This window comes from Antechinus flavipes, chromosome 3 (assembly GCF_016432865.1).
Source record: "Antechinus flavipes isolate AdamAnt ecotype Samford, QLD, Australia chromosome 3, AdamAnt_v2, whole genome shotgun sequence".
Classification (NCBI taxonomy): domain Eukaryota; kingdom Metazoa; phylum Chordata; class Mammalia; order Dasyuromorphia; family Dasyuridae; genus Antechinus; species Antechinus flavipes.
The window spans coordinates 236,183,346-236,208,689 of record NC_067400.1 but is presented as its reverse complement, the minus strand read 5'-3'; the positions used below and the strand labels follow the sequence as shown (position 1 = coordinate 236,208,689).

At 33.1% G+C, this 25,344-nt stretch overlaps 1 protein-coding gene across 7 annotated transcripts in view; it reads left to right on the top strand.

Moving 5' to 3' along the window:
* Positions 1-25,344, top strand: part of TSGA10 (testis specific 10) — a 103,543-nt gene that overhangs the window by 56,378 nt on the left and 21,821 nt on the right. For all 7 annotated transcript variants that reach the window (XR_007951817.1, XR_007951818.1, XM_051984702.1 and 4 more), the window contains exons 7-11: positions 2,315-2,488; positions 2,574-2,651; positions 3,594-3,745; positions 10,587-10,702; positions 12,956-13,110. Coding sequence is in view for 5 of the 7 variants with exons in the window: in XM_051984702.1 (XP_051840662.1) it covers positions 2,315-2,488; positions 2,574-2,651; positions 3,594-3,745; positions 10,587-10,702; positions 12,956-13,110 (675 nt within the window). In the remaining 2 variants the exon portion in view is untranslated. The remainder of the gene's footprint in view (positions 1-2,314; positions 2,489-2,573; positions 2,652-3,593; positions 3,746-10,586; positions 10,703-12,955; positions 13,111-25,344) is intronic.

Genomic DNA, 25,344 nt, shown 5'->3' with positions numbered 1-25,344 from the left:
TGGATGTATTCACAATTCCACCAACAATGTTATTAGTGTCCCTGTTTTCCCACATCCCCTCCAACATTCCATATTATCTTTCCCTGTCATTCTGGCCAATCTGACAGATGTGTAGTGGTGTGTAGTGGTATCTCAGAGTTTTCTTAATTTGCATTTCTCTGATTAATAATGACTTGGAGCATCTTATCATATGGCTAGAAATAATTTCAATTTCAAGAAACATTGTGAAGGAAGAGTTGATTGAATATCTAGTTAAAAGAAGAATGAAAGACCACTCAGTTATTTTCTGAGACTGAGTGAATTGTGTTAATATTAACCAGAAAACTGGAAGAAGTGTTTTAATAGTAGTAGAAATAGGGAAGTTAGTTTGAAGAAATAATTTGAGAGAAAAGATGACTTTCATTTTGGATATTTTGAATTTAAGCTAATTGCAGAAAATCCAAGAGGAAATGTGAAGCAGACATCTGGAACTGGAGAAGATATGCAGCTTTGGGAGTTATTACATAGAGGCAATAGTTGAAACCATGTGAATTACATGAGAATTTGGAGTCATAGAAAATAGAACTACAATCTGAATTAAAACACTTGAGAAATCCTTCTAGAGTCAAAAAGGAAAAAGAAGAAGAACTTGGGGAGTACTTAAAGAAATAGGAAAATAAAGTTATTACAATATCATGGAAACCCAAGGAGAAAACTGTTCATCAGAGAATATGATATGGCAGAGTTAATTAGAATGAGTTCTAGAATGATCTTTGGTGATTAGTAGTAGCAGTATTCACCTAAAATTTTCATTAATGAATATTAATATTAATCATTCATAATGTTATTATAGTGAGAATGCTTTGATCAGGAGCCACTCAAAAAGCAGATATAAAAGAGATTCTTCCTAAACTTGATCTGTTCTTATTTAGTATATTGTAAGTACCATGACACTCAAAAGTTGTAGAAAATAGTAGCCAGAAGAGATGATAGGTTCAAGGAAATGTTTTTCAAAGGGAGGGAATTGTACTTCTTTGAGGAGGGAGCCAGTATAGATAGATAAAGGTGTTTGAGAATAGTTGAGAAAGAAGGGTACTAAAATAATTTGGAGGGCATGGAATTGAGTATAATATGTGAAAATATTTGCTTTGGAGATAAAGGTAGCTCTTCCGAGTTACATGAACTGATGCTAAGTTAGATAAGCAGAACCAGGAGATCACTATACACAGAAACAACAAGACTATATGATGATCAATTCTGATGGACTTGGCTCTGTTCAAAAATGAGAGGATTCAAACCAATTCCAGTTGTTCAGTGATGAAGAGAGCCATCTACAACCAGAGAGAGGACTATGGGAACTGAGGGTGCATCACAATATAGCAATCTTACTCTTTCTGTTGTTGCTTGCTTGCATTTTGTTTCCTTTTTTTCTTCTTAATCTGATTTTTCTTGTGCAGTAAAATAACTATAAATATGTATACATATATTGGATTTAACACATATTTTAACATAATTAACATGTATTGGACTACCTGCCATCTAGGGAAGGAGATAGGGGGAAGGAGAGGATAATTTGGAACAGAAGGCTTTGCAAGGATCAATGTTGAAAAATTACCCATGTGTATGTTTTGTAAATAAAATGTTTTAATAATAATAATAAAAAAAGATACCTCTTCTTCTGAGTCAGAAAGAAAACTAAAGGAAAATGAAAGAAATTTAGGTATGGAGTTAGTGAGAAGAATGAGAACTCATATCTAAATGCCTTGGTTTTTGTTTATTTTGTTTGGTTTTTTAAAGCAAATAAAAGTCAAGGTTATTCACTAGTTATGGGATTGAAATGAATTAGTTTGGTGTCTTATAGAGATATTATGATGTTAAAAAGGTTTTCTAGAGAATATGTGAAGACATCTATCATCTAGAATTTCTTCCCACCAAAGATGTAGTGATATAAACTGTCAGCAAGGGATATGAAGTAACATTTTAGAATTGGATATTTCTATGATATTTTATTAAAAATAAGATTCTTTATTACATTAAAATGTATACAAGAGAAGGAATAATTATATTGAAAACATTATTTGGAAAACATTCTATTTTGCAATGACCTTTTTGCTTATAATTTCTATTTTGTATTTTGTGTTGCCTTAAAGCTTGATTTATGTCATTAAAATGTGTGTAAACAAGTTTTAAAAATATATATATGTATGTATATATAAAATTTGTCTCATTCTTTAGCAAAAGGCTTCCTTTTCCATAGTTGGCCTACAGAATAACAAATCTAATAGTCTTTTAAACTCAATAAAACAAATTTATACTTGATGTTTAAAAATAATAGGCACAGGAAGAAATAGCGCGACTTAGACGAGAAATGATGAAAAATTGCAAGTCTCCTAAGTCAACATCAACAGCACATGCCATCTTACGCCGGGTAGAAACAGAAAGAGATGTGGCTTTTACTGACTTAAGAAGAATGACCACAGAACGAGATAGTCTGAGGGAGAGATTAAAGGTTAGAAGACATTTTATCTACACTAATATCAGTGAAGCACAAATGCAACAAGACTGAAGGTACTATGTTTTTGTATTTGAAACAGATTTCCCAAGAGACTGCATTTAATGAGAAGGCTCACCTGGAACAAAGAGTAGAAGAATTGGAGTCTACAGTTCACAGTGTAAAAGAAATTAAATTTTGTCCATAACTAATTTTCAAAATTAAATAATGGCATGTTTAATTTTTATATGTTCAAAAAAGTAGCAATTTTTAAATCAAGGATATAAGACCTTCTAAGATAAAAGTATTCTCTATCCTTTGTGTTTTTATCAAGTAAAGGTGAAAAATGTAGATCTAGAAATAGATTTCTAAAAAGAAGATATAGTAAAATCTTTATTCTTCATCCATAATTCTCAGTAATGTATTTCTGCTGAGGTTAATAACTTAAATGTTTTTAATCTTTGTTGTTAACAAAGATTATTAGTGTTGTTCTTTAGTATAGAAGAAGAGAAAAAATGTTTTGTCCTTTAAAATAAATTAGGAAAATAATTTGGGAAATTTTGGAAAACATTAAATTTAACTTATAAAGATTCATGTTTATAAGATTTTCTGTATATGAATACTAGTTACTTATATACTGAGAATACATAAAAGAAATTAATGGAGGAATTTGGCTTAATTTACAGGTTTACTTAATCATGTTTTCATTCTTATTAGTTGTATCCTTTTATGACAGCAAAAGTGGGGGAAACCCTGAAAGATATGTAGATCACATATGTGAGAGATTTTTGCTGGGAAAGTTTTAGGCCACTGCACAGAAAAACCATGAAATTAACATATTGTGGTCATGTTAAATTGTGAATTAAAAATGTAGTCTCGCTAAAACCACAAAAAGGTCTTTATTGCTGAGTGGATATGAGGACATGCTGGTTCCCCCACTTGTTTGGCATAAAGACAATTCACTGAGAGAATGGGCCAACAAAAGTGTTCAACCCCAGTTTGGTTTATTCATCATGTAGACCAGGCCTAAAACTGCATTTTGGAAAGGAGATGTGTGTCCTGTTTGAAAGAAGAAGGAAGACAGGTTCCAGTGACTACCAGCCTTGTTGTTTTACTTGTGTAGCTTGATGATGAACGTCTAGAACAAATGGCAAATATGACTTTGATGAAAGAAACCATAACTACTGTGGAAAAGGAGATGAAAGCACTAGCACGAAAAGCAATGGATACAGAAAGTGAACTTGGCAGACAAAAAGCAGAAAATAATTCATTGAGGTAAAAAAATTATTTATAGTAAAACTTTTACTTTAATTCATTAGTTCTAAGACTATTACTATTTTAGAAATGGGGGAAATAACAACTCACATTTTATATATTATATTTTATGGTTTATAAAATTTTCCCCCCATAGTACTTCTCTTCTCCTTTTGGGTTTACTTTCTATTTATCCTCACACTGTATTATATATTCTAGTGGGGGAGATTATAAGTACATATAAAAACATATAGCACAGATATAAAGTTTACATATATATCTATGTACATGCATGTATATGTTACATATATATATAGTTATACAAAGTAATCACAAGACAGTTTGGAAGGGAGGAAATCAGGAAAGGAAAAACTTCATTCAGAAGATAGTGCTTGAGATACATCTTAAAGGAAGAAAATGATTCTGTAAGGCAGAAATAAGACACCAATGCATTTGTGGCACATGGAGGAAGTTTGAGCAATAGCATGAAGATAGAAGATGAGTAATTGTGTATGAGAAATGGAGAGAACCAAGAAGGTCAATTTGGCTGAATCACAGCATGCAGGAAATAGAGTAACATCTAGTGAGGTTTGAAAGGTATGTTTATCTAAGAGGCTATAGATGTGGTCATTTCTATATTTAAAGAAAATAATATTATTATTCATGAGTTGTTAAATAATATTATTAGTAAGTTTTTTATTTAGCATCACCCTAGTAAAAGAACACAAGGTAGGAGGAAGATGGAACATGGGTAGAAAATATAATTGAAGATATAGTGTGAGAACATTGGAAGCTTTGGGTGGGAGTGGGTAGCAGTGCATAAGGCAGACTGGAACAGGAGAAGGGAGAGATCCAAAACAGAGAGATCAATTAGATGAACCAGCAAAGGTGGTGTAAGATAGATAGTAGTTGAATGAGGAAAGAATAATGTCATGGAAACATAGAAATGAGAGTTAGAATCCAGAAGGGAGAAGGTAGCCAGTGGCATCAAATGGATCAAATAGTTTAAAAAGAATTAGAATTGAAAAAGGATTCCCATCCCTCAAATGCAGCAGGATAAGTCAAGAAGAACTAGAATTGAAAAAAGACAAAATTTTTAAAAATCCTAATGATTATAATCAGTAAGGGATATATAAACACAAAAGACTGAAATTTAAATGAAAACTGAATAATGTAATTCTAAAAAGTGGTTAGAAAAACAATGCATTGACATTTTTGAAATTTTTAAAAAAGAAAGTGACAATGATGCAAGAACATGTCATAAACTGATAATTCTCAAATTTGAAGAGTAGAACTCCTGAAAATTGAATACATACAATTAAACATTAAAGGACTGTTTAAATGATTTAAAAAAAAAAAAAAACCCAAAGACTTTTAAAAAATAATTCCAACAAAATAGGCAAATCCTTAATTAATTTAATCTTTCCCAAAAGAAAGAAAAAACAAATTACCAAAATTTTTAAAAATGAGAATGAAGAATCAATAAATGTAGAAAATGGATAGAAGGGGATTAGTATGGAGGTTTTAAAAGAATTTTAAAAAAATTTTAAATCAAACACCAAGGAAAATGAGCATTTCAATATATAATAGAACAGCAAAAGTAGCATGTGAAACTGCAAATCTCTGTTATATATGTATCTTGCTTTTCTTTTTAAATATATTGTAAGTTCAACATACAACTTTAAAAGCTGTCCTTCTTGTCTATGATTTTTTTTCCTGACCTTCTTTTCTGTCCATTAAAAAAAAAATACTTTAATCTCCTTCCCCTTCTCTCAAATACATAATAATAAATATAATAAAAGCAAAATAAATTCTCATATTGGCTGTGTCCAAAATGTCCAAAATGTGTTTCATTTTATACATCACTTCTCAGGAGAAGTATAGCTTGCTTCAGTATCATGGACTTATGATTTGATTATGATGCTCATTTTCGTTGGTGTTTGATTTAAAATTTTTAAATTGCCTATTTTGTTGGAATTATTTTTTTAAAGTCTTTGTTTTTTTTAAAAAATCATTTCTCTAAAATATAATGGTTCTCTGGGAGCAGGTTTTTTTGGGAGGTTTTCTGGAGGCAGCAGCCTTAGTTTCAGTTCCATGTAATAATCACCGCAAATACAGCCAGCTGATAAAATCCAAACTTTTATTTTCTCCTTCCAAGTCTTGGGCCCAGTTAGCCTTCTTAAGAGGTCTATCTCTCTCTCTTGGTTCCAAGAGCTCCTGCAGCTTGTCCTTTGCCTCTGCTTTCTTCAGCCTCCAGCCAGCACAAAGGTGGAAGATGGAATGAATCTGACTCCGCCTCCAAGAGTGGGCTTGTGGGCTTCTGTATCTCCCAGAGTGCTCTATGGCCCTGAGAGATCCTTGCTTATATACTGTTCAATGATTAGTACACACCAATCATTATATCACTGGGAAATCATTATTTGTTGTATGATTAAATCAATGCTAAACTAGATTTAAACATTGTCTCCTCGATTCCACTTAGCACCTTGTTTCAAGTTCTGGCCATAACATCTCTTCGTAGGATCAGATCAATCATACTGAACCATGCTAAATTAGATAATTATTGTCTCTATCAACTCTAATGAGTTAACACTTTGTAAGGATTCCAACACATTTGTATGAAGAACATCCAAGTAAGGAAACTCCTTCAACCAATTCAAATCATCCCCTTTTCTGCAGCTTGTCATTTTAGGAAATTTCTTGGAATGCTGAGAGGTGAAGCATATTGCCAAGGATCACCTGGTTAGTGAGATATACAAGTGGAGCTTGTGCCCAAGCATTCCTGGCTGCAAGACCAGTTCCAAGCTACTGCATCATACTATCTCTCCTTGACAAAAGACAATATTTATGTCACAAGAATAAGGGGCCTTTTAAGTCATATGATTAAAACTCATTCCTAACATTATTTTTAAGTAATCTAGTAAGAGCTAAGGTAAAGCATAAAAATGCTAGCTAGAGCAATAAGAAAATAAGTAGTAACTGGGGAACATGAGGAGCAAACTTATTGTAGATAATATGATGGTTTATTTGGAAAATCGTGTAAACTTCACAAAAAATTAATTGAAACAAAGTAGCAGCATATAAATTAACCCTACAAAAATCATTAGTATTTCCATATTTCTGTCAACCCATTTATTAAAATGTTTACTATATTTGTGTACTGGGCGCAGTACTGGGGATACACAGAAAGGTAAAGTACAACACTTAGCCTCAAGGAATTCACATTCTAATGGATAAAACAACATACAATTGCATACATCCAAGATGTGTGTGTATAGATATATATACATACACACATATGTGTATACATGGGAATCTACCATGTCTATGCAATAAGTAGATATTCATATACATACATACATATTCATATACATATATATGGAAATAGGTCCACAGTATAAATGGAAGATCATCTCACAAGGAAGGCACTAGCTTTCAAGGCGGAGCAGGGGGGAAGAAGACAGGAGATGGATGATATAGTGGACAGTCATGTAAATATATTAACAAAACCAAAGAGAAAAAAATCATTTAAAAATACTTGGGTGTTCACTTGCTAGGACATACTCAAGATTTATATAAACATAAAGATAAATGGTTGTGTGTGTGTTTTAACAGAAATAAATGCAAACTCATTTATTGTACATAGTTGGGATGCACCAATATAATTAAAATATTGATACTATTTCTAAATTAATTTAGGGCTGTGTTAATGAGACTAGAGCAGTAATTTTATAATAAAATTTATTTGGAGGAACAACCTAGACTCAAGGAAATAAGAGAAAAAAAGAAAAAAGGAGGAGCCAGCTTACTAATTTCTTTTTAATTTGAACTTTTTAATCTAAGTTATATATGGTACTAATTGTTTTTTCTAATTTGAACTTTTTAATCTAAGTTATATATGGTACTAATTTTTTTTTCTAATTTGAACTTTTTAATCTGTTATATATGTTTTTTAGTTTAATCTATTTTTTTTCCAAATTCTGTTCTAGTTTTCTTGTTGAATAGAAAGAGAAAACTCTTAGATCTAAGATTAAGGGAAGAATTCAAAGAAGGAATTAATAAAGGAGAACACAGAAGATAGTTTTCTTCACATAAGGTTAAATAGTTTAGTATAAACAAAATTTGTATAGCAAGAAAAGAATAGTTGATTGGAGGGAAAAGAACTTTTATTTGAAATCTCTCATTAAACTATGATATCTAAGATATATTAGAAATTGACCCAAATATCTAATACCAAAAGTTATTCCCTATTAAGGGGTCAAAATATATCAATAATTTTCAGAAGAGCGATTGCAAGTTATCAAAAATATGAAAAACCATTGAGATTAAATTAAAACAACTCTCAAGTTTTCTCTCACATTTGCAAATTTGTAATTGTTGCATAAGTTATATAAAGATAGGCATATGAGTCTCTCACTACTGGCTTTATATCCCAAAGAGATCACAAAAAAGGAAAAGGGATCCAAATGTGCAAAAATGTTTCTAACAGCCTTTTTTGTGGTGGCAAGGAACTGGAAACTGAGTGAATGCTCATCTATTGGGAAGTGACTGAATAAATTATGATATATGAATGGAATATTATTATTTTATAAGAAATGATCAGCAGGATGATTTTAGAAAAGCCTGGAGAGATTTACATGAACTAATGCTAAGTGAAGTAAGTAGAATCAAGAGAACATTGTTCACAATAACAACAAGATTATATAATGATCAACTGTAATGGACTTGGCTTTTTTCCACAATGAAATGATTCAGGCCAATTCCAATAAACTTGTGATTGAGAGAGCCATCTGCATGCAGAAAGAAGATTATGGGGACTGAAAATGGATCATAACATAGTATTTTCACCTTTTTGTTGTTGTTTGATTCCTTTTTTCCCCTTCACTTTCCCCCCCTTTTTTGATTTGATTTTTCTTGTGCAGCATGATAAATATGGAAATATATTTAGAAGAATTGCACATGTTTAACCTGTCTAGGATTGGGGGGAGTGGAGAAGGAAGGAGAAAAATTTGGAACACAAGATTTTGAAAGGATGAATGTTGAAAGGTATCTTTGCATGTATTTTGAAACTAAAACACTATTATAAAAAATAAATGAAAATCTTAGGGAAAAAGAAAGATAGGCATATATGTTGCAGCTGTCTTTAAGAGCTTAAAACATATGAGCCCTGTGATCTCAGAGGTGAGATGAATGAGGCAGGAGACTCATAGGGTGTGAAAAGAGCTCCAGTTTATTATGCCATACAGGCTTATTGATATACATTTTTGCAAGTGTGATCAGCGGGTGAACAGTAGACTATCACTATTCAGAGAAGCAGCTCACGGGCTTTGTGTATGCATGGTATCTGCCAATGAGAGGAGAGCCAAGCCAGCAATTTAGCAACTCACTCACAGGTGAGAGGCCTTGTTAAGGCATCCCTGCTCACAAGCCATTGGCTGTGACCCTCCAGCTCACTCATTCCCATGATCACAAATCATTGCTCCTTGCTCAACAAGGGCATTTCTGCAATGTGGCAGGAAACATTTTGCACCAAAAATCGAGGTGGCCTCAATACTCTCTCTTGGTAGAGTCCCACAACTTAGCAATATGAATCTAAGATATGGGAAATGATTCAATTTTTTTCTGCATACAGTTTGAAATAATAGGAGAAATTATTAAATTGTGTTCTATGAATCAGTGATTCCACTATATCCCAAGGCAAAGTCAGTGACAGAAAAAAAAGTACCATACATATCAAAATATTCAGAGTAATATTCTTGGGACAGAAAAACAATCTCAAAAAAGCAAAAACTAATGGGTCCTTATCAGTTGAGGAATGGTTAAACAAGTGGTATATAAATAGAATAGTATTGTGCATAAGAATCTATGGGTATGAGATGTTGAAATATGAAATAATATAAAGGGACCCTGTATGAAAAGAAAAATATAGTGACTTGAGAAATGTACATGAAGACAACAATAAAAGGCCACTTAGATTAATTAAAAATGTCAGTCTTAATTCTGGAAAATGGGGGGAAACAAATTCCTCTGAAGTAGAAAAAAGTAAGAGTCTTATTGAGTTTTGGATGTTATAACATGTATAACAGTATTTTGCTCAACTTTTTTCCTTTGCTTTAAAGGTGACAGGAAATATATAATGAGATTTTTGAGATATTTTAAAGACATCAGTAAAAAAAATTGTTTTATTTTAATGAAATAATTTTCTTCGAAAAGTAGTGGGTTACACATCATTAGAGAGCTTCAAGTTATGGCTGGGTGGTTGCTTGCTGGAGATGATGTAGATAATATTCCTGATCACATATAGATTGAACAAATTGCTCCCATCCATCTGAGGTTCTGTGATGATATAATAAAGGAATTTGAGCTAAAATATTAATAGTCTAATGTTAACTTTCTCAAGTAACTTTCACAATTTAATACTAGCCATCTTGTGCCTTAGTCCTAAGGAATAATTAATGCATGTGGCATTTCCCTCCTCACCTACTACCCAGAAGCCAACCTCACCTGCAATCTGAAAAAGTTTTATTAAATTATAGATCATTAGATTTGGACAGTACCTTAAAAATCTCAAAATTATATTCCTTTATTTTATAAATAAGAAAATAGTCCTAGAAAGATTGAGTCCATCAGTATCTTGAGAACCTGACAGTTCAATATCCTTATTTTATATGATGTTAGCTATATCCTTTTAAGTGCTATTTTCTTAACTTTTTGCTGTACAGTCCCACATTAATCAGTAAATGTACATCTTTGTTATTAACCTTTTATAACTTTAAAATTACAGCAAAAGTTAAGGGGAAAAGTTGTAATCTTTAAAAGTTTATAATATAGCCAGAATTAAAGTTTGTCAATATGCTTGCAGGCTTTTATTTGAAAACACAGAAAAAGATCTTTCAGATACTCAGCGACATCTTGCTAAAAAGAAATATGAGCTACAACTTACCCAGGAGAAAATTATGTGCTTAGATGAAAAGATTGGTGAGTGCTTACTGTCTAATAATACTTTTATTTCTTTGACTTTGTGGTGGTAGAAAAATAAAACAAAGTTGTATGACATTAGGCTCTTTTTTTTTTTTTTTAGAAAAAAGAAAATGATATCTAAGGTTCAATATAAATCTGCCTGACCACATCTTAAATTTCCTATTTTATAGTCCTAAATTACGCAAATTATTAAAAAAAAAAAAAAACCACCACAAACTTTGACATATTCATAGAATTTATAACTCTTAAGTTTTTCAAGTATTCAAGGAGCCAAGATTAAGGGTATCTAAATTTTAAAAGGTACAAGAGGAAATCCTTAAATCAATTGAATTGTTTATGAATCAAAGAAATGTAAATAAAATTGCTCTTCCTCTACATTAAAAAAGGTACTTTGGGGAATGTAAATCATTAAAAGTTTTCTGTTCATACATTTCTCATTGAGTAATCTTGGACTGAAGTCTTAAGGGAAATGTGTTCTATAATTTTAAAACTATTAAACAAAATTTTAATTTACATACATTAATTGATATAATTATGATGCATCTAGGAAAAAATTGCCTTCCTCATTACTCCATTCCATTCCCTTCTCCAAGTCTTTTGGAATTTTGGATTTTTAAAAAGTTGGGTTAGGAAAAAGTAGGGATAATTAGTACACAATGACAGAGATTGGCTTTCATTGTTTAGATATACTGTAATTTGTTGCTGCTGTCACCAAAAATATCTTCATGCTTAGTAATTCTCTTGAAACTTCCCTAAGTAGATTTAGTGACTAATGTGATAAGCTTGAAATCAGAGTTAAATGATCTTGGTCAACTCTTTGTTTCTGCTTCTCAAGCAATATTTGATGTCTGCCTCAGTTGGGATGTTATCAATATTGGTGACATAGTTCTGTCTAGATGAGTCAAGGAATTTGCTTTATTGGTTAAAAATATAGTATAGAATTTATGGGAGTCTAATGTGCATTAACACAAATGCATTTTTCCCTAGAACATGGGCAAATTTTTAAGAGAGGATTTTAATATGCACAGCAGAAATGTGTGTTTTTTAACAAATTATAAACACGTTTGTCCTAAACAATATTTCTGATTTACTTGCTTCCCGTTCAAGTCTTTGGGAAGAGTGTAGTGTCTACCATCCAGCCCTGGGAACCTTGAACCTGGAATTTCTATGAGAAGTAGGGCTCAATTGAATTTAATTAAGTATTATTTCTAAAGTGCCTATTATGTGCCAGGCATTTTTCTAAATGCAAAAGAAAAAGAGAGACTCATTACCATCAAGAAGTTCATAACCTAATGGAGTAGACAACATACAAAAGGAAGCTGAAAAGGGCTGGGGTGCTAGGAAGTACCTGGTACGGGGGCATGTTGTGCTTTGGAGAGGAAATCAAGCCAAGCTGCTGGTGGAGAATAGAGCTACCTGGATGACTATGAGTTCTCTATAAAGGAGGCCTTTGAATTAAAAACAATTTTCCCCTAATACTGGATGGCTTTGTAATATTTAGCCATTGTACCAGGGATTGTTCAGACCATTCTTAGTCTTGGACCTTCCATGAGATCTGGTACATGGAAGGATTTATTTGGAAAGCTAAAAATAATCAAAAAATTATAACTCTTTGGGGCAACCAGATTTTCTGGGAATTCCATCATCCCAACTTTTTATCCCCACTTATTTTCATTCTGTTCCTTTTTACTGGCCCATTCCCTACTGCCTACAGACATATCCATGTCTCCCCCCTATTCTGAAAACAGACAAAACATCTTGAATCCTTGCATTCCCACTATTATCCTGTATCTCTTCTGCTCTTTTTTTAAGTTAACTTCAAAAGAGGTTATCTATAACAGTTATATCCACCTTCTTTCCTCCCATTGTGTTCTTAATTTCTTACAATCCAGCTTCTGACCTTATCAGGACGCCAAAAACTGCTATCTATCAAGTTATTCATCCTGTCTTAGCTGCCAAATTCAGTGGGACTTTTCCAATTCTCCTTGTCTTCTTAAAAATAGTCTTTGATACTGTTGACCACTCTCTTCTCCTTAATACATTCTTCTCTCCAGGTTTCTAAGTTTTGCCACTCTCTCCTGATATTCATACTATGATCATAGGTAAACATTTTTATTTTGGACAATTTTATTATTCTGCTTAATATTTTTAGTGGCCTCAAATAAAAAAGAATTCATTACAAAGAGTATTAGAGCCTACTTGAAAATTTTAATTTGATTAAAAACTACACCTTTGTGGTTGCATGTCTAGATAATTTTACAAGGCAAAGTATTGCCCAGCGGGAAGAACTCAACCTTCTTGGTGCGACACTCGGTGATATGGCTAAAGAAAAGGAATGCCTGCAAGCATGCTTGGATAAAAAATCTGAGAATATTGCTTCCCTTGGAGAGAGCTTGGCAATGAAAGTATGTTCTGAGATCTATTGGGTGTTTAATAATTTATTTAAGTATCTTAGTTGAAAAAAGTAGTTTAAAATTTAATCTTAATTTCATAAAATTCCCACACAACTTTTATAAGCATTTAAATTTCAGATTTTGCATTAGCTAGAATGATTTTAGGAAGCATGTTAATAAACTAGTGATTTAAATTTGTTTTTCTTGTCATTATTAAATTGTGATTAAACATTCTACTGACTAGTTTTGAAAAAAATATAAACAATATTAAATAACAGGACTAAGTGTTAAGCAGACACAGGACTTTACTCATCAAAAATGAGGGTCATCTCTTTCATCTTAGTTACTTTGGGCCTGGTGAATAAGGTAAGTAATGACCCTTGGTAATACTGTTTTATATCAAAAATGAGGTATAACTATGAATTAATGTATTGGAGGTTTTTTGTTTGTTTGTTTGTTTTACTGCTGTGGCTTAAAACCTGAATATAAAGATGGTTGAAAAAATGTTTTAGCAGTGACTATATTATAGTACATATGATCTTCAAGGTATGAATACTTGAAATCTAATATAATTGGGATGTATAACTTTTAGTATCTGTTAAAATTTTATCACTTTATAGCTGTATCCCAAATTTAAATCAATAAATATTTATTATGTTTTATGCAAGCCACTCTATAAAGAACAAGGAACAAGCAATTTTGAAAATCAAATAAGAGAGACAGGAAAACATAGGAAGAGAATTAAGAGTGGTGCAAAAGAAATTAAGACAATTTTGAGATACCACTATACACCTCAGATTGGCTATGATGACAGGAAAAAATAATGCTGAACGCTGGATGGGATGTGAGAAAACTGGGACACTGATACATTGTTGGTGGAATTGTGAATATATCCAGCCATTCTGGAGAGCGATTTGGAACTATGCTCAAAAAGTTCTCAAACTGTGCATACTCTTTCTACTGGGCTTATACCCCAAAGTACTAAAGAAGGGAAAGGGACCTGTATATGCCAAAATGTTTGTGGCAGCCCTGTTTGTAGGGGCAAGAAACTGGAAATTGAATGGATGCCCATCAATTGGAGAATGGCTGAATAAATTGTGGTATATGAATGTTATGGAATATTATTGTTCTGTAAGAAATGACCAGCAGGATGAATACAGAGAGGACTGGCAAGACTTACATGAACTGATGCTGAGTGAAATGAGCAGGACCAGGAGATCATTGTATACTTCAACAACAATACTATATGATGATCAATTCTGATGGACATGGCCATCTTCAACATTGAGATGAACCAAATCAGTTCCATTTGTTCAATAATGAAGAGAACCAACTACAGCCAGTGAAAGAACTCTGGGAAATGAGTGTGAACCACAACCTAGCATCTTCAATCCCTCTGTTTTTGTCCGCTTGCATTTTTGATTTCCTTCTCAGGTCAATTTTACCTTATTTCTAAGTTCGATTTTTCTTGTGCAGCAAAATAACTGTATGGATATGTATACATATATTGTATTTAACATATACGTTAACATATTTTACATGTATTAGTCTACCTGCCATCTCGGGGAGAGGTGGGGGGAAGGAGGGAAAAGGTTGGAACAGAAGGTTTTGCAAGAGTCAGTGTTGAAAAATTACCCATGCATATATCTTGTAAATAAAAAGCTATAATAAAAAAAAAGAGAGAGAGAGAGAGAAAAGAAAATACAAAAAGCTAATGAGGAGAAGAATGCCTAAAAAGCAAAATTGACCAAATGGGAAAGGAGATATAAAAGCCCACTGAGAAAAAAAAATAGAATTGAGCAAATTAGAAGCTAATAATTTTATAAGAAATCAAGATACAATAAAACAAAAGCAAAAAAAATGGAAAAAATAGGGGAAAAAGTGAAATATCTCATTGGAAAAACAATTGATTTGGAAAATAGATTTAAGAGAGAAAATTTTCAAATTATTGATCAATCTGAAAATCATGATAAAAAAAAAGAGCCCCAACATTATCTTTCAAAAAATTATTAAGGAAAACTGTATTGATATTCTACAACTAGACAGTAAAATAGAAATTGAGAGAATCTACCAATCACCTCCTGCAAGAGATCCAAAGATGAAAACTCTAGGAATATTATAGCCAAATTCCAGAACTCTCAGGTCACGGAAAAAATATTGCAAGCATCCAGAAAGAAAACGTTCAAGTATAGTAGAACCACAGTCAGGATAACACAAGATTTAGCAGCTTCTGCATTTTAAAGGAATTTGGACTATGATATTCTAGAGAGTAATGGAGCTAAGCTTACAATCAAGAATCACTTAATCTGCAAAATTGGGTATAATCTTTTAGCAGAAAAAGGGGTCATTTAGTGAAATAGAGGACTTTAAAGTATTTGTGATAAAAAGACCAGAGCTGAATAGAAAATTTGATTTTCAAATACAGTACTCAAGACAAGCATTAGGAAGGTAATCAGAGAAGAGATAATCATAAGGACTTAATAAGGTTTATCTGTTTACATTCCTATATGGGAGGGTGATGCTTATAACTCATTAGAACTTTCTCATTATGACAGTATATATATCCCGAAGGCACAAGTGTGAGTTGAATATGAAAGGATTATATCTAAAATAAATAAAATTAAAGGGTGAGAGAGAAATGGGAAAAGGAAAGATGAGAGAAGAAGAGGGAGAGTGGAATATGTGAATCATACTCTCATTAAAATTGGCTCAAAGAGGGAATAATGTAGACATTCAATATGGGTATGGAAATACATCTTAACTTAAAGGAAAATAGGAGGGGAATGGGATATAGGAAGGGAGGGGAATGATAGAAGATAGAGCATATTAGGGATGGAGTGGTCAATAGTAAAACACTTAGAGGAGGGTTAGGATGGAAAAAGAGAATAGAATAAACAGGGGGGAAATAGAGTTAGCAGAAATACTTGGGAAAAGAATTTTGAAGCAAATTTCCTCTGATGAATACTTCATTTCTCAAATGTATAGGGAACTGAGTCAAATTTATTTTAAAAAAAGCCATTTCTCAAATTGATAAATGAACAAAAGATATGAACTATGCCTAAAGGGTTATAAAATCATGTATATACTTTGACCTAACAGTACTAATCATGCATCCCAAAAGAAATTTTTTTTAAAAAGTAAAAGGACCTATATGTACAAAAATATTAACAGCAGCTCTCTTGTCAGGACAAAAAAATTGGAAATTGAGGGAATGCCCATCAGTTGGGGAATGGTTGAATAAATAAATTGTGGTATGTAATTTTGATGGAATATTATTGTTTTATGAAAAATGATGAGTAGACTGCTTTTAGAAAAACTTGAAAAGTCCTCTAAGAACTCAAGCAAAGTAAAATGTGCTGTGTACAAAGTAATAGCAATGTTGTAGGATAATCAGCTAGCTGTGAATGATTTTGCTATTCTGAACAATACAATGATCCAAAAACTTACTCTGGAGAACTTATGTTATGATGAAAAATGTTATCCATAGCTATAGAAAGAACAGATTATATCTGAATACAGAACAAAGCATAAATATTTTTTAAACTTTGCTTTTCTTGAATTTTTGTTTTGTTTTGTTTGTTTTTTGTGGGGAGGAGATCTATATTTTCTTTCACTTTTATGGTAAGGAGGAAAGGAGAGAATCTGGACTTCAAAGTTTTGTTATTATTGTTGTTTGACCTACCCATTTTTTTTTTAGTTTCTTATTGAAGTTTTTTATTTTCAAAATATATGCAAGGGATAATTTTTCAAAACTGATCCTTGAAGAACCTTGTGTTCTAATCCCCCCCATTCTTCCTACTCCTTCTCCTAGATGGCATGTAATCCTATTTTTTTTAATATGGTAAAAATATATGTTAAATCCAATATAGGCATACATATTTATACAATTATTTTGCTTCACAAGAAAAATCTGATCAAAAAGTTAAAAAAAAGAGAAAGAAAATAAAATTCAAGCAAACCACAACAAAGACTGAAAGTGCTATGTTGTGATCCACCCTCAATTCCCACAGTCCTCTCTCTGGGTATAGATGACTCTCTCCATCACAAATCCATTGGAACTGTCCTGAATCATCTCATTGTTAAAAAGAGCTATGTCCATCAGAATTGATCATTGTTGCTGTGTACAATGATCTGGTTCTGTTCATTTCCCTTAGCATCAGTTTATGCAAGTCTATCTTGGCCTCTCTGAAATCTTCCTGTTGATTGTTTCTTACAGAACAAGAATATTCTATAACATTCATATACCATAATTTATTCAGCCATTCTCCAATTGATGGGTATCCATTCAGTTTCCAGTTTCTTGTCACTACAAAAAAAAGCCTGCCACAAACATTTTTGTAAATGTGATGGACCTCAAAGTTTTAGAAACAAATTTTTATTTTAAAAATTGTTTTAAAACTAATGCAAACAAGATTAGAAGGGAAGTAACAAACTGGGAAAACATTTTTACAATTAAAGGTTCTGATAAAGCCCTCATTTCCAAAATATGTAGAGATTGACTCTAATTTATAAGAAATCAAGCCATTCTCCAACTGAAAAATAGCCAAAGGATATGAATAGACAATTTTCAGATGATGAAATTGAAACTATTTCCACTCATATGAAAGAGTGTTTCAAATCACTATTAATCAGAGAAGTGCAAATTAAGACAACTCTAAGATACCACTACATACCTGTTAGATTGGCTAAGATGACAGGAAAAAATAATGATGAATGTTGGAGGGGATGTGGGAAAACTGGAACACTGCTGCATTGTTGGTGGAGTTGTGAACAAATCCAGCCATTCTGGAGAGCAATCTGGAATTATGCCCCAAAAGTTATCAATCTGTGCATACCCTTTGATCCAGCAGTGCTATTACTGGGCTTATGCCCCAAAGAGATACTAAAGAAGGGAAAGGGACTTGTTTGTGCAAAAATGTTTGTGGCAGCCCTTTTTGTGGTGGCTAGAAACTGGAAAATGAATGGATGCCCATCAATTAGAGAATGGTTTAGTAAATTGTGGTATATGAATGTTATGGAATATTATTGTTCTGTAAGAAATGACTAGGAGGAGAATACAGAGAGACTTGGAAAGACTACATGAACTGATGCTGAGTGAAATGACCAGAACCAGGAGATCATTATACACTTCAACAACGATACTGTATGAGGATGTATTGTGATGGAAGTGGATATTTTCAACAAAGAGAAGATCTAATTCAGTTCCAATTGATCAATGATGGACAGAATCAGCTACACCCAGAGAAGGAACACTGGAAAATGAGTGTGAACTGTTTGCATTTTTGGCTTTCTTCTCAGGTTATTTTTACCTTCTGAATCCAATTCTTCCTGTGCAACAAGAGAACTGTTAGGTTCTGCACACATATATTGTATCTAGGATATACTGTAACATATTTAACATGTATAAGACTGCTTGCCATTTAGGGGAGGGGGTGAAGGGAGGGAAGAGAAAAGTTGGAACAGAAGTGAGTGCTAAGGATAATGTAAAAAATTACCCATGCATATGTACTGTCAATAAAAAGTTATTAAAAATTGTTTTACATGTAACAGGGAAAAACAAAAAATACTAAAGTAATAATAAAAACAACAAAGCAAATATGTTGACTATTAGGAATTCAAGTTTAGTTCCCCAGAGGTGATCCAATGTTCTTGTCTCTGGAGATTCAACTTTCAAGTTCAAATGAGAATCAGGAGGGCTAGATCATATACTTAACAAACATCAACAAATGTTTTGAAGTAAGGGTATATAACACCATTCCATCATGCCAGTTTTTCTGTCTGCTCTGCCTCCTTTGGAAGGAGAAACATCTTCACATTGAGCACTAGACTTTTCTTTCAGAAAAGAAGAGAAAGGATATTCTGTAATGTCTTCAGCTTAACCATTTGCCTTGAGGAAAGAAAAATAACACTATTTCTTCAGTTACCAACACCTTGAGACCAAACCCCTATCAAAAATGAATATCTACCTGAATGCATTCCTCTGTGATTACCAACAACTCCTTGGTCATATCCTTCCTATTCCAGTGACTCTGAAACCCCAGCTGTCATCATTCGAACCTTGTTCTCCATCTCCCACCAACTAATCCCCTCAACCTCTCTTTCTCAATGCCCTTAAAGTTATCTACCATGGCATATGAATATAATGGAATATTACTGTTCTATAAGAAATTGTGAGCCTGGAAGGATTTGTACATGAACTGATGCTGAAGTAATCAGAACTATGAGAATATTGTACACAATAACAGCAAGATTATGTGATATCAGCTGTGATGAACTTGGCTATTCTCCACAATTCAGTGATTCAAGCAATTTCAATAAACTTGGGATGGAAAATGCTATTTGCATCCAGAGAGAGAACTATGGAGATCAAATATGGATCGAAGAAAAGTATTTTTCTTTTTTGTGGTTCTTTCCTTTTTTTGGTTTGATTTTTCTTGCACAACATGACAGATGGAAATATGCTTAAATGAATTGTACATATATAATCTATATCAGATTGCTTATGTTTTGGGGAGGGAGTAGGTAGGGGAGGAAGGGAGAAAAAACAAAAAAGTCTTAGAAAAATGAATGTTGAAAATATCTTTACATATATTTAGAAAAATAAAATATTATTGAGGAAAAAAATTGTTAACCACCACTTTTTTTGTGTTTGCTAGAATACCTGTTCTATATGTAACAAACTTGTTCCATTTTCTAGCTGTCAACAAGACCTGGCTCTCTTCTGGATGACTTAACCTTTCTTTTCAGTACTAATTGTATTATTACTCATTCCTTTCTCCCTTTACACAGTGTTTAAGGTGAAGGAGCTGAAATACTCCTTGCTCCTCATTGCCACTTCCAGGTTTTACTTCCACTATTATCACTTTTTTCTCCTTTGAGATTCACTCAATCTCTATGTCACCCAATAAAAATTTTAGTAGCTGTTCTCTACCAACTTCCAGAACATTCCCTTTCTTTCCTCAGGAAGTTCAGTGCCTGGCTCAAAGACTTTCCTTTTTCAGTTTCTCTCATAGTGGGAAACTTTTAATGTACATTTTGATACTCTCTCAGACATCCTAAGCTAACAGTTCAACTTTCTTATTTCATATACCTATTTCCCTAACTATTCTACTTCAACTATGCAGAAAGATGGTCATACTTTTAATTTTGCCATTACCCACATATATATCACTTACATGTTCATAAATTCTGACATTCTTTTATTTGATTTTAACCTATTTTCATTTAATCTTTCCCTCTGCCTTATGACCACAGACCTTATTTTTCATTCACATCATGACTTTCACTTTTAACCCCTTAGATCTTTCACTATTACACTATGCTTTCCATCCTTCTGTCTTAGTTCTGTGGTGAGCCAGTCCTTTCTATTAAGTCTCCTTGTTTTATCACCAATGCTGCCTTGCAAAGCCTTCCTTTGTATCACCTCTCCTCTCCTACCTCCAGGATGCTGCTTTTGTTCCTACACATGCTGTTGAATGAAGTTGGAGAAAATCACAAAACTATATTGATTGAGTCCACTATAAGTTTGTTACATAACTTCCACTGGGCCTTCACTACTACATGGCAATCCTTTTACACTTCCTTAATTAATGCACTGTTCCACTTCTATAGCTAATCTTCCAAACCTTTTCATCTCTCCAAAACTTCCCATAACTTCACCTACGCACTCAGCTATCACTTTGTCTCATATTTTACTGAAAAATTGAGGTTATTCTCTGAAGGTTCCCTCATCTCCTCATCTCATATCACTTTAAAACAATATTAATATCATTGACATATAATGTAGGTTTCTCTCTTTTGATTGAATCTTTTTTAACTTTGACTTTGTCTTAGATTAATGATTACTATTTCTACTTTTTTCCTAATAAATTCTACTCCTGATCATTATTGTGTTTGTATATATCTCTTGTTTCCTTTTCCCTATAACTCTTCTACTTCATTTCTATGTTCTAGCTTTCCCTGCTATTACTTGACACATCACTCAAGGCTCTCTTCTTTATCTCATTCCCATTAATTTATATAATTTATCCTACTCCCACATTAATCTACACACCCTTCTATACCCTGCCTTATAACTACCCAGTTACTAATGAAAATCTTATATGTGCAATTTACAAAAACAGTTTATCCTTATTTGAGTTCCTTGAAATTGGTCTTTGATGATTACCTTATGTTTCTCTTGGTTCTTATATGTCAAATTTTCTATTATGTTCAAGCATTTTTTGTAACAAAATCCTGAAAATCTGGCAATTCATTGAATATTTTTTTTTTCCATTCAGGATTATGCTTAACTTTGCTGGGTATGCTATTTCGAGTTGCAACCTTAGTTCTTTTTTGCTCTTTGATATTCAATATTCCAAGATCTGTAGTCTTTTAATGTACTCACTGATACAAGATCTTGTGTGATTTTAATGTGACTAGCATATTTGAATTATTTTGTTATCGTCATTTGTGTTGTTTATTAATTCAGTTAAACAAGGCAGATCACTTGACCAGTGTGCTTTCTAGGATTTTTTACTTGTACTTTTGTTGTTATTGCCAACTTTGAGGATGAGCATGGCTGGGGCATAATGGAACGTTTCCTGGGTGGGGTGTTGTGTCCTGCTTTCTAGAGCCCCCAAATTGGGGTGACAAAACTTTCTAGGCTTTCTAGAGCCTCCATGCTGGGGTGGTTAAAACAAAAGATACCTCTTAGTGAAGGAGTGATGTGGTGAGACTCCCAAGGATGGTGGAAAAATGGAGTCTGTTTATTCCAAGGTCTTTCCCTCTTCATACCTCATACCTCATACCTTCATACCCTTATATAACCAAAGCAACATTGTGCATGCTCTAAGTATCTACTGCGCATGAGGGACCACATAAACAACTTGCTATATGTGTAGATTGCCACCTGGTATCACTCTGCTTCAAATACAGTACAGATTATCACTGCCCCCTAACTTCTCAGGAAAGCTGAGAGCCCTTAGCAGGATAGGGAGCCGAAGCAAACATTGTCAGCAGGTTCCCTCTGGGCTGAAGGGTCTTATATTTCATCACTATCTGTGGCCCTCTACAGTGGGGCAACTATTAGTTTTATTATTCTATTTGGTTAGAATTTGTTTATATCCTATCAAAGGGAGATTGCTTTATTCTCTACAATTAATTTAAAACAAACAGCTTCTGAGAAATACAATAAATATTTATAGCCAAAGAGAGAGGAACTTATCCTTAGGAGCTTAACTTTTAATCAGAATCTTCTGATGTGTAATTTAATCTAGTGATGACTTTATTTCTACAAAAATTGTGTGCTCAGAATTATCTTTCAATAAATAATAGCTACTTATAGAACCCTATCAATATATTAATTTCTTCATCCTGTCTTCCAAAACCTCTACTAATCCATCCATACTTACTAGCTCATCCCATTATCTCTCCTCCTTTTGTGGCTAAACCCCTTAAGAAAGCTAATTACAGTAAGTAACTCCAGTTCCTTTCCTCTCACTTTTATCTTAATGTTTTATGTTCTGGCTTCTGACTTCTGCTTTATTCAGCCAGAAGTACTTTCTCCAATTTTAGTAACAGTATCTTAATTGTAGGAACAAATGGCCTTTTTTAATCCTCAATCTTCTTGACCTCTCTTCAGCCAATATTTGGTCACCCTTTTCTCCTGACACTCTCTTCTCTCAGTCTTTGTGACATTTCTCTCTCCTGACCTATCTGACCACTCCTCAGTCCGTTGGATCTTTATCCAAGTGACCAGATTTTCCACAAGGCTCTTTTCTAGGTCTTTTTTTCTTGTATCTATATAATATATAACTATTTCACTTGTTGATCTCATCAGTTCCCATGGATTCAATTTTCTTTTTTGCTGATTATTTTCAGATTTACTTAACCAGCTGTAAGTGCTTTACCAATTCCTAGTTTGATATCTACAATGGTCTTATTAGACTTTAAAATTACTGTCTCTTGAATGTCTTAGATTCAGCATTTCCAAAATGGAATTCATTATTTTTTCCCCAAAAAAACTTTTCTTTTTTCTAGCTTTCCTATCATTGGGAAAGGTATTACTATCCTCTTAGTTACCCAAGTTCACAACTCAGCAACCCCTTTGCCTCATATCTAACCTGTTCTCAAGACAATATATCTTGGGATCTTTTTAAACTTTGACTTTGTCTGAGATTAATGATTACTATTCCTACTTTTTTTTTCTAATAAATTCTACTCCTGATCATTATTGTGTTTGTATATATCTCTTGTTTCCCATCCTTGATAACTCTTCTACTTCACTTCTATGTGCTAGCTTTCCCTGCTATTACTTGACACATCACTCAAGGATCTCTTCTTTATCCCATTCCCATTAATTTATATAATTTATCCTACTCCCACATTAATCTACACACCCTTCTATACCCTGCCTTATATCAATTTTAACCTTCATAAAATTTCTCACATAAACCTTTTCTTCCTTCTGATACCTTTACCACCCTGGTTTAGGCCCTTATCCCCTTTCACCTAGACTATTGAAATACTCTAATGGTTGGTTTCTGCCTAGTCTGTCTTCCATCAGCTGTCAAACTGATCTGAAGGATAAAATCTTATGATACCTACTCCAGTGGTTCCCTTTTCCTCCATGATAAAACATAAAATCCTCCTTGGCATTCAGAGCCTCATAACCTGTCCCCAGCTTTCACCTGTCATTTTTAACCTTTCAACTCTCTCTTCCTTTTGATTGAAAGGCATTGGTTCCCCTGCTAGCCCTCAAATAAGACATACTCTCTTTCTTTATCTTTGTCTCTCACTTTCCTACCTTCCTTCAAGTCCCAGTTGAAACACCATCTATCAGTAATCTTTCCTGATCTCCCTTAATTCTGGTACCTTAATTCTCTGTTGCTTATTCCCAATGTATCCTGCATAGAGCTTGTTTGTATATGGCTGTTTGCTGTTGTCTCCACCATTAAAGTGTAAGCAACTTGAGAGCAGGGACTGTCTTTTGTCTTTATATTCCCAGCACATTGTAGGTTTTTAATAAATGTTTATTGACTGAAATAAATGTGAACTTTAGGATATAAAAAAGGGGATTACATATGAAAATAAATTTCTATTACACAAAGTTCACTTCTTTAAATTGTCATATTTTAAATGATTATAACAACATTGTCTTGTTTGTTTGTATATTCAGAATTTTCTATAGGGTATTTTTTTCATTAATACTCATTTTTTCCTTTTTTCTCCTTTACCATCCACCAACCTGTCCCAAACTCCTCAACAAAAGCTCTCTTGCTTGTAAGAAATGAGCATGGCAGGACAAAAAAAAAATCAGTTTTAAATTCTGTCTGTAAGAGCCCTCTCAGAATAAGGTTTCTCTCTGTATCTCTGGTTTATTGCCTGCCATGGTTAGTAATATGTTTCTTCATGCTTACTAATGATGTTACTTAATAGCTATGCATAGTTTAGTGATGCTTGGGTCCCAAATTACTTTCTAGAAAAGTTGTAACTAATTCACAGCTTCAACAACAGTGCATTAGTGTGCCTGTCCTCCCATAGCCCCTCCAACAATTGTCATGTTTCTCTTTTGTCATCTTTGCCAGTAAATCTCAATTTGTTTTAACTTGCATTTCTCTTAATACGCTCATATATTTGAACCAATTTCTCATATGTCTTATGCCCTAACGGAGAAGCTTTACAAAGATTTTTTTCCCCAATTATATCTTTCTTTTTAATTTTAGCTGCAGTGTTCTTATTTGTGCAAAATCTTTTCAATTTCACAGTGCCAAAAACGGTTCATTTATCTTGAATGATCCTTCCTATGCATTGTCTGATCAGGAATGTGGCCTAGCTTATATTCTATGTCTTCCCATCTCCATTGCTGCAAAACTTATTCTTTACTTACTGCTCTGATTTTTATTATACCAACCTAGGTCATATAATTAATTGCAACATATTATGACTTTATGTTGGAAGATTTTAATTTAAACCTCAATTCTGTCAGACTCCTTTCCAGTTTTCAAAGCAGTTAAATAGTATTCTAGTCCTTACCCATTATTTGTTGTCTTTGGGTTTATGTGACTATGTCTTTTTCCATGGCCCATATCTCAGACTTACTATAGAACAGCAAGACCTGTCCTGCTGCTTGCCGCTATACTCTGTTTTTTCTTCTCCATTTTTCTTTGTCTCTCTGCCTCGCTGGCTCTCATCTATAGAGATAATAGGGAACTTTCTGTTAGTGAGCACCCAAGACTTTGACCACAGTAATATTTGAGACAACAG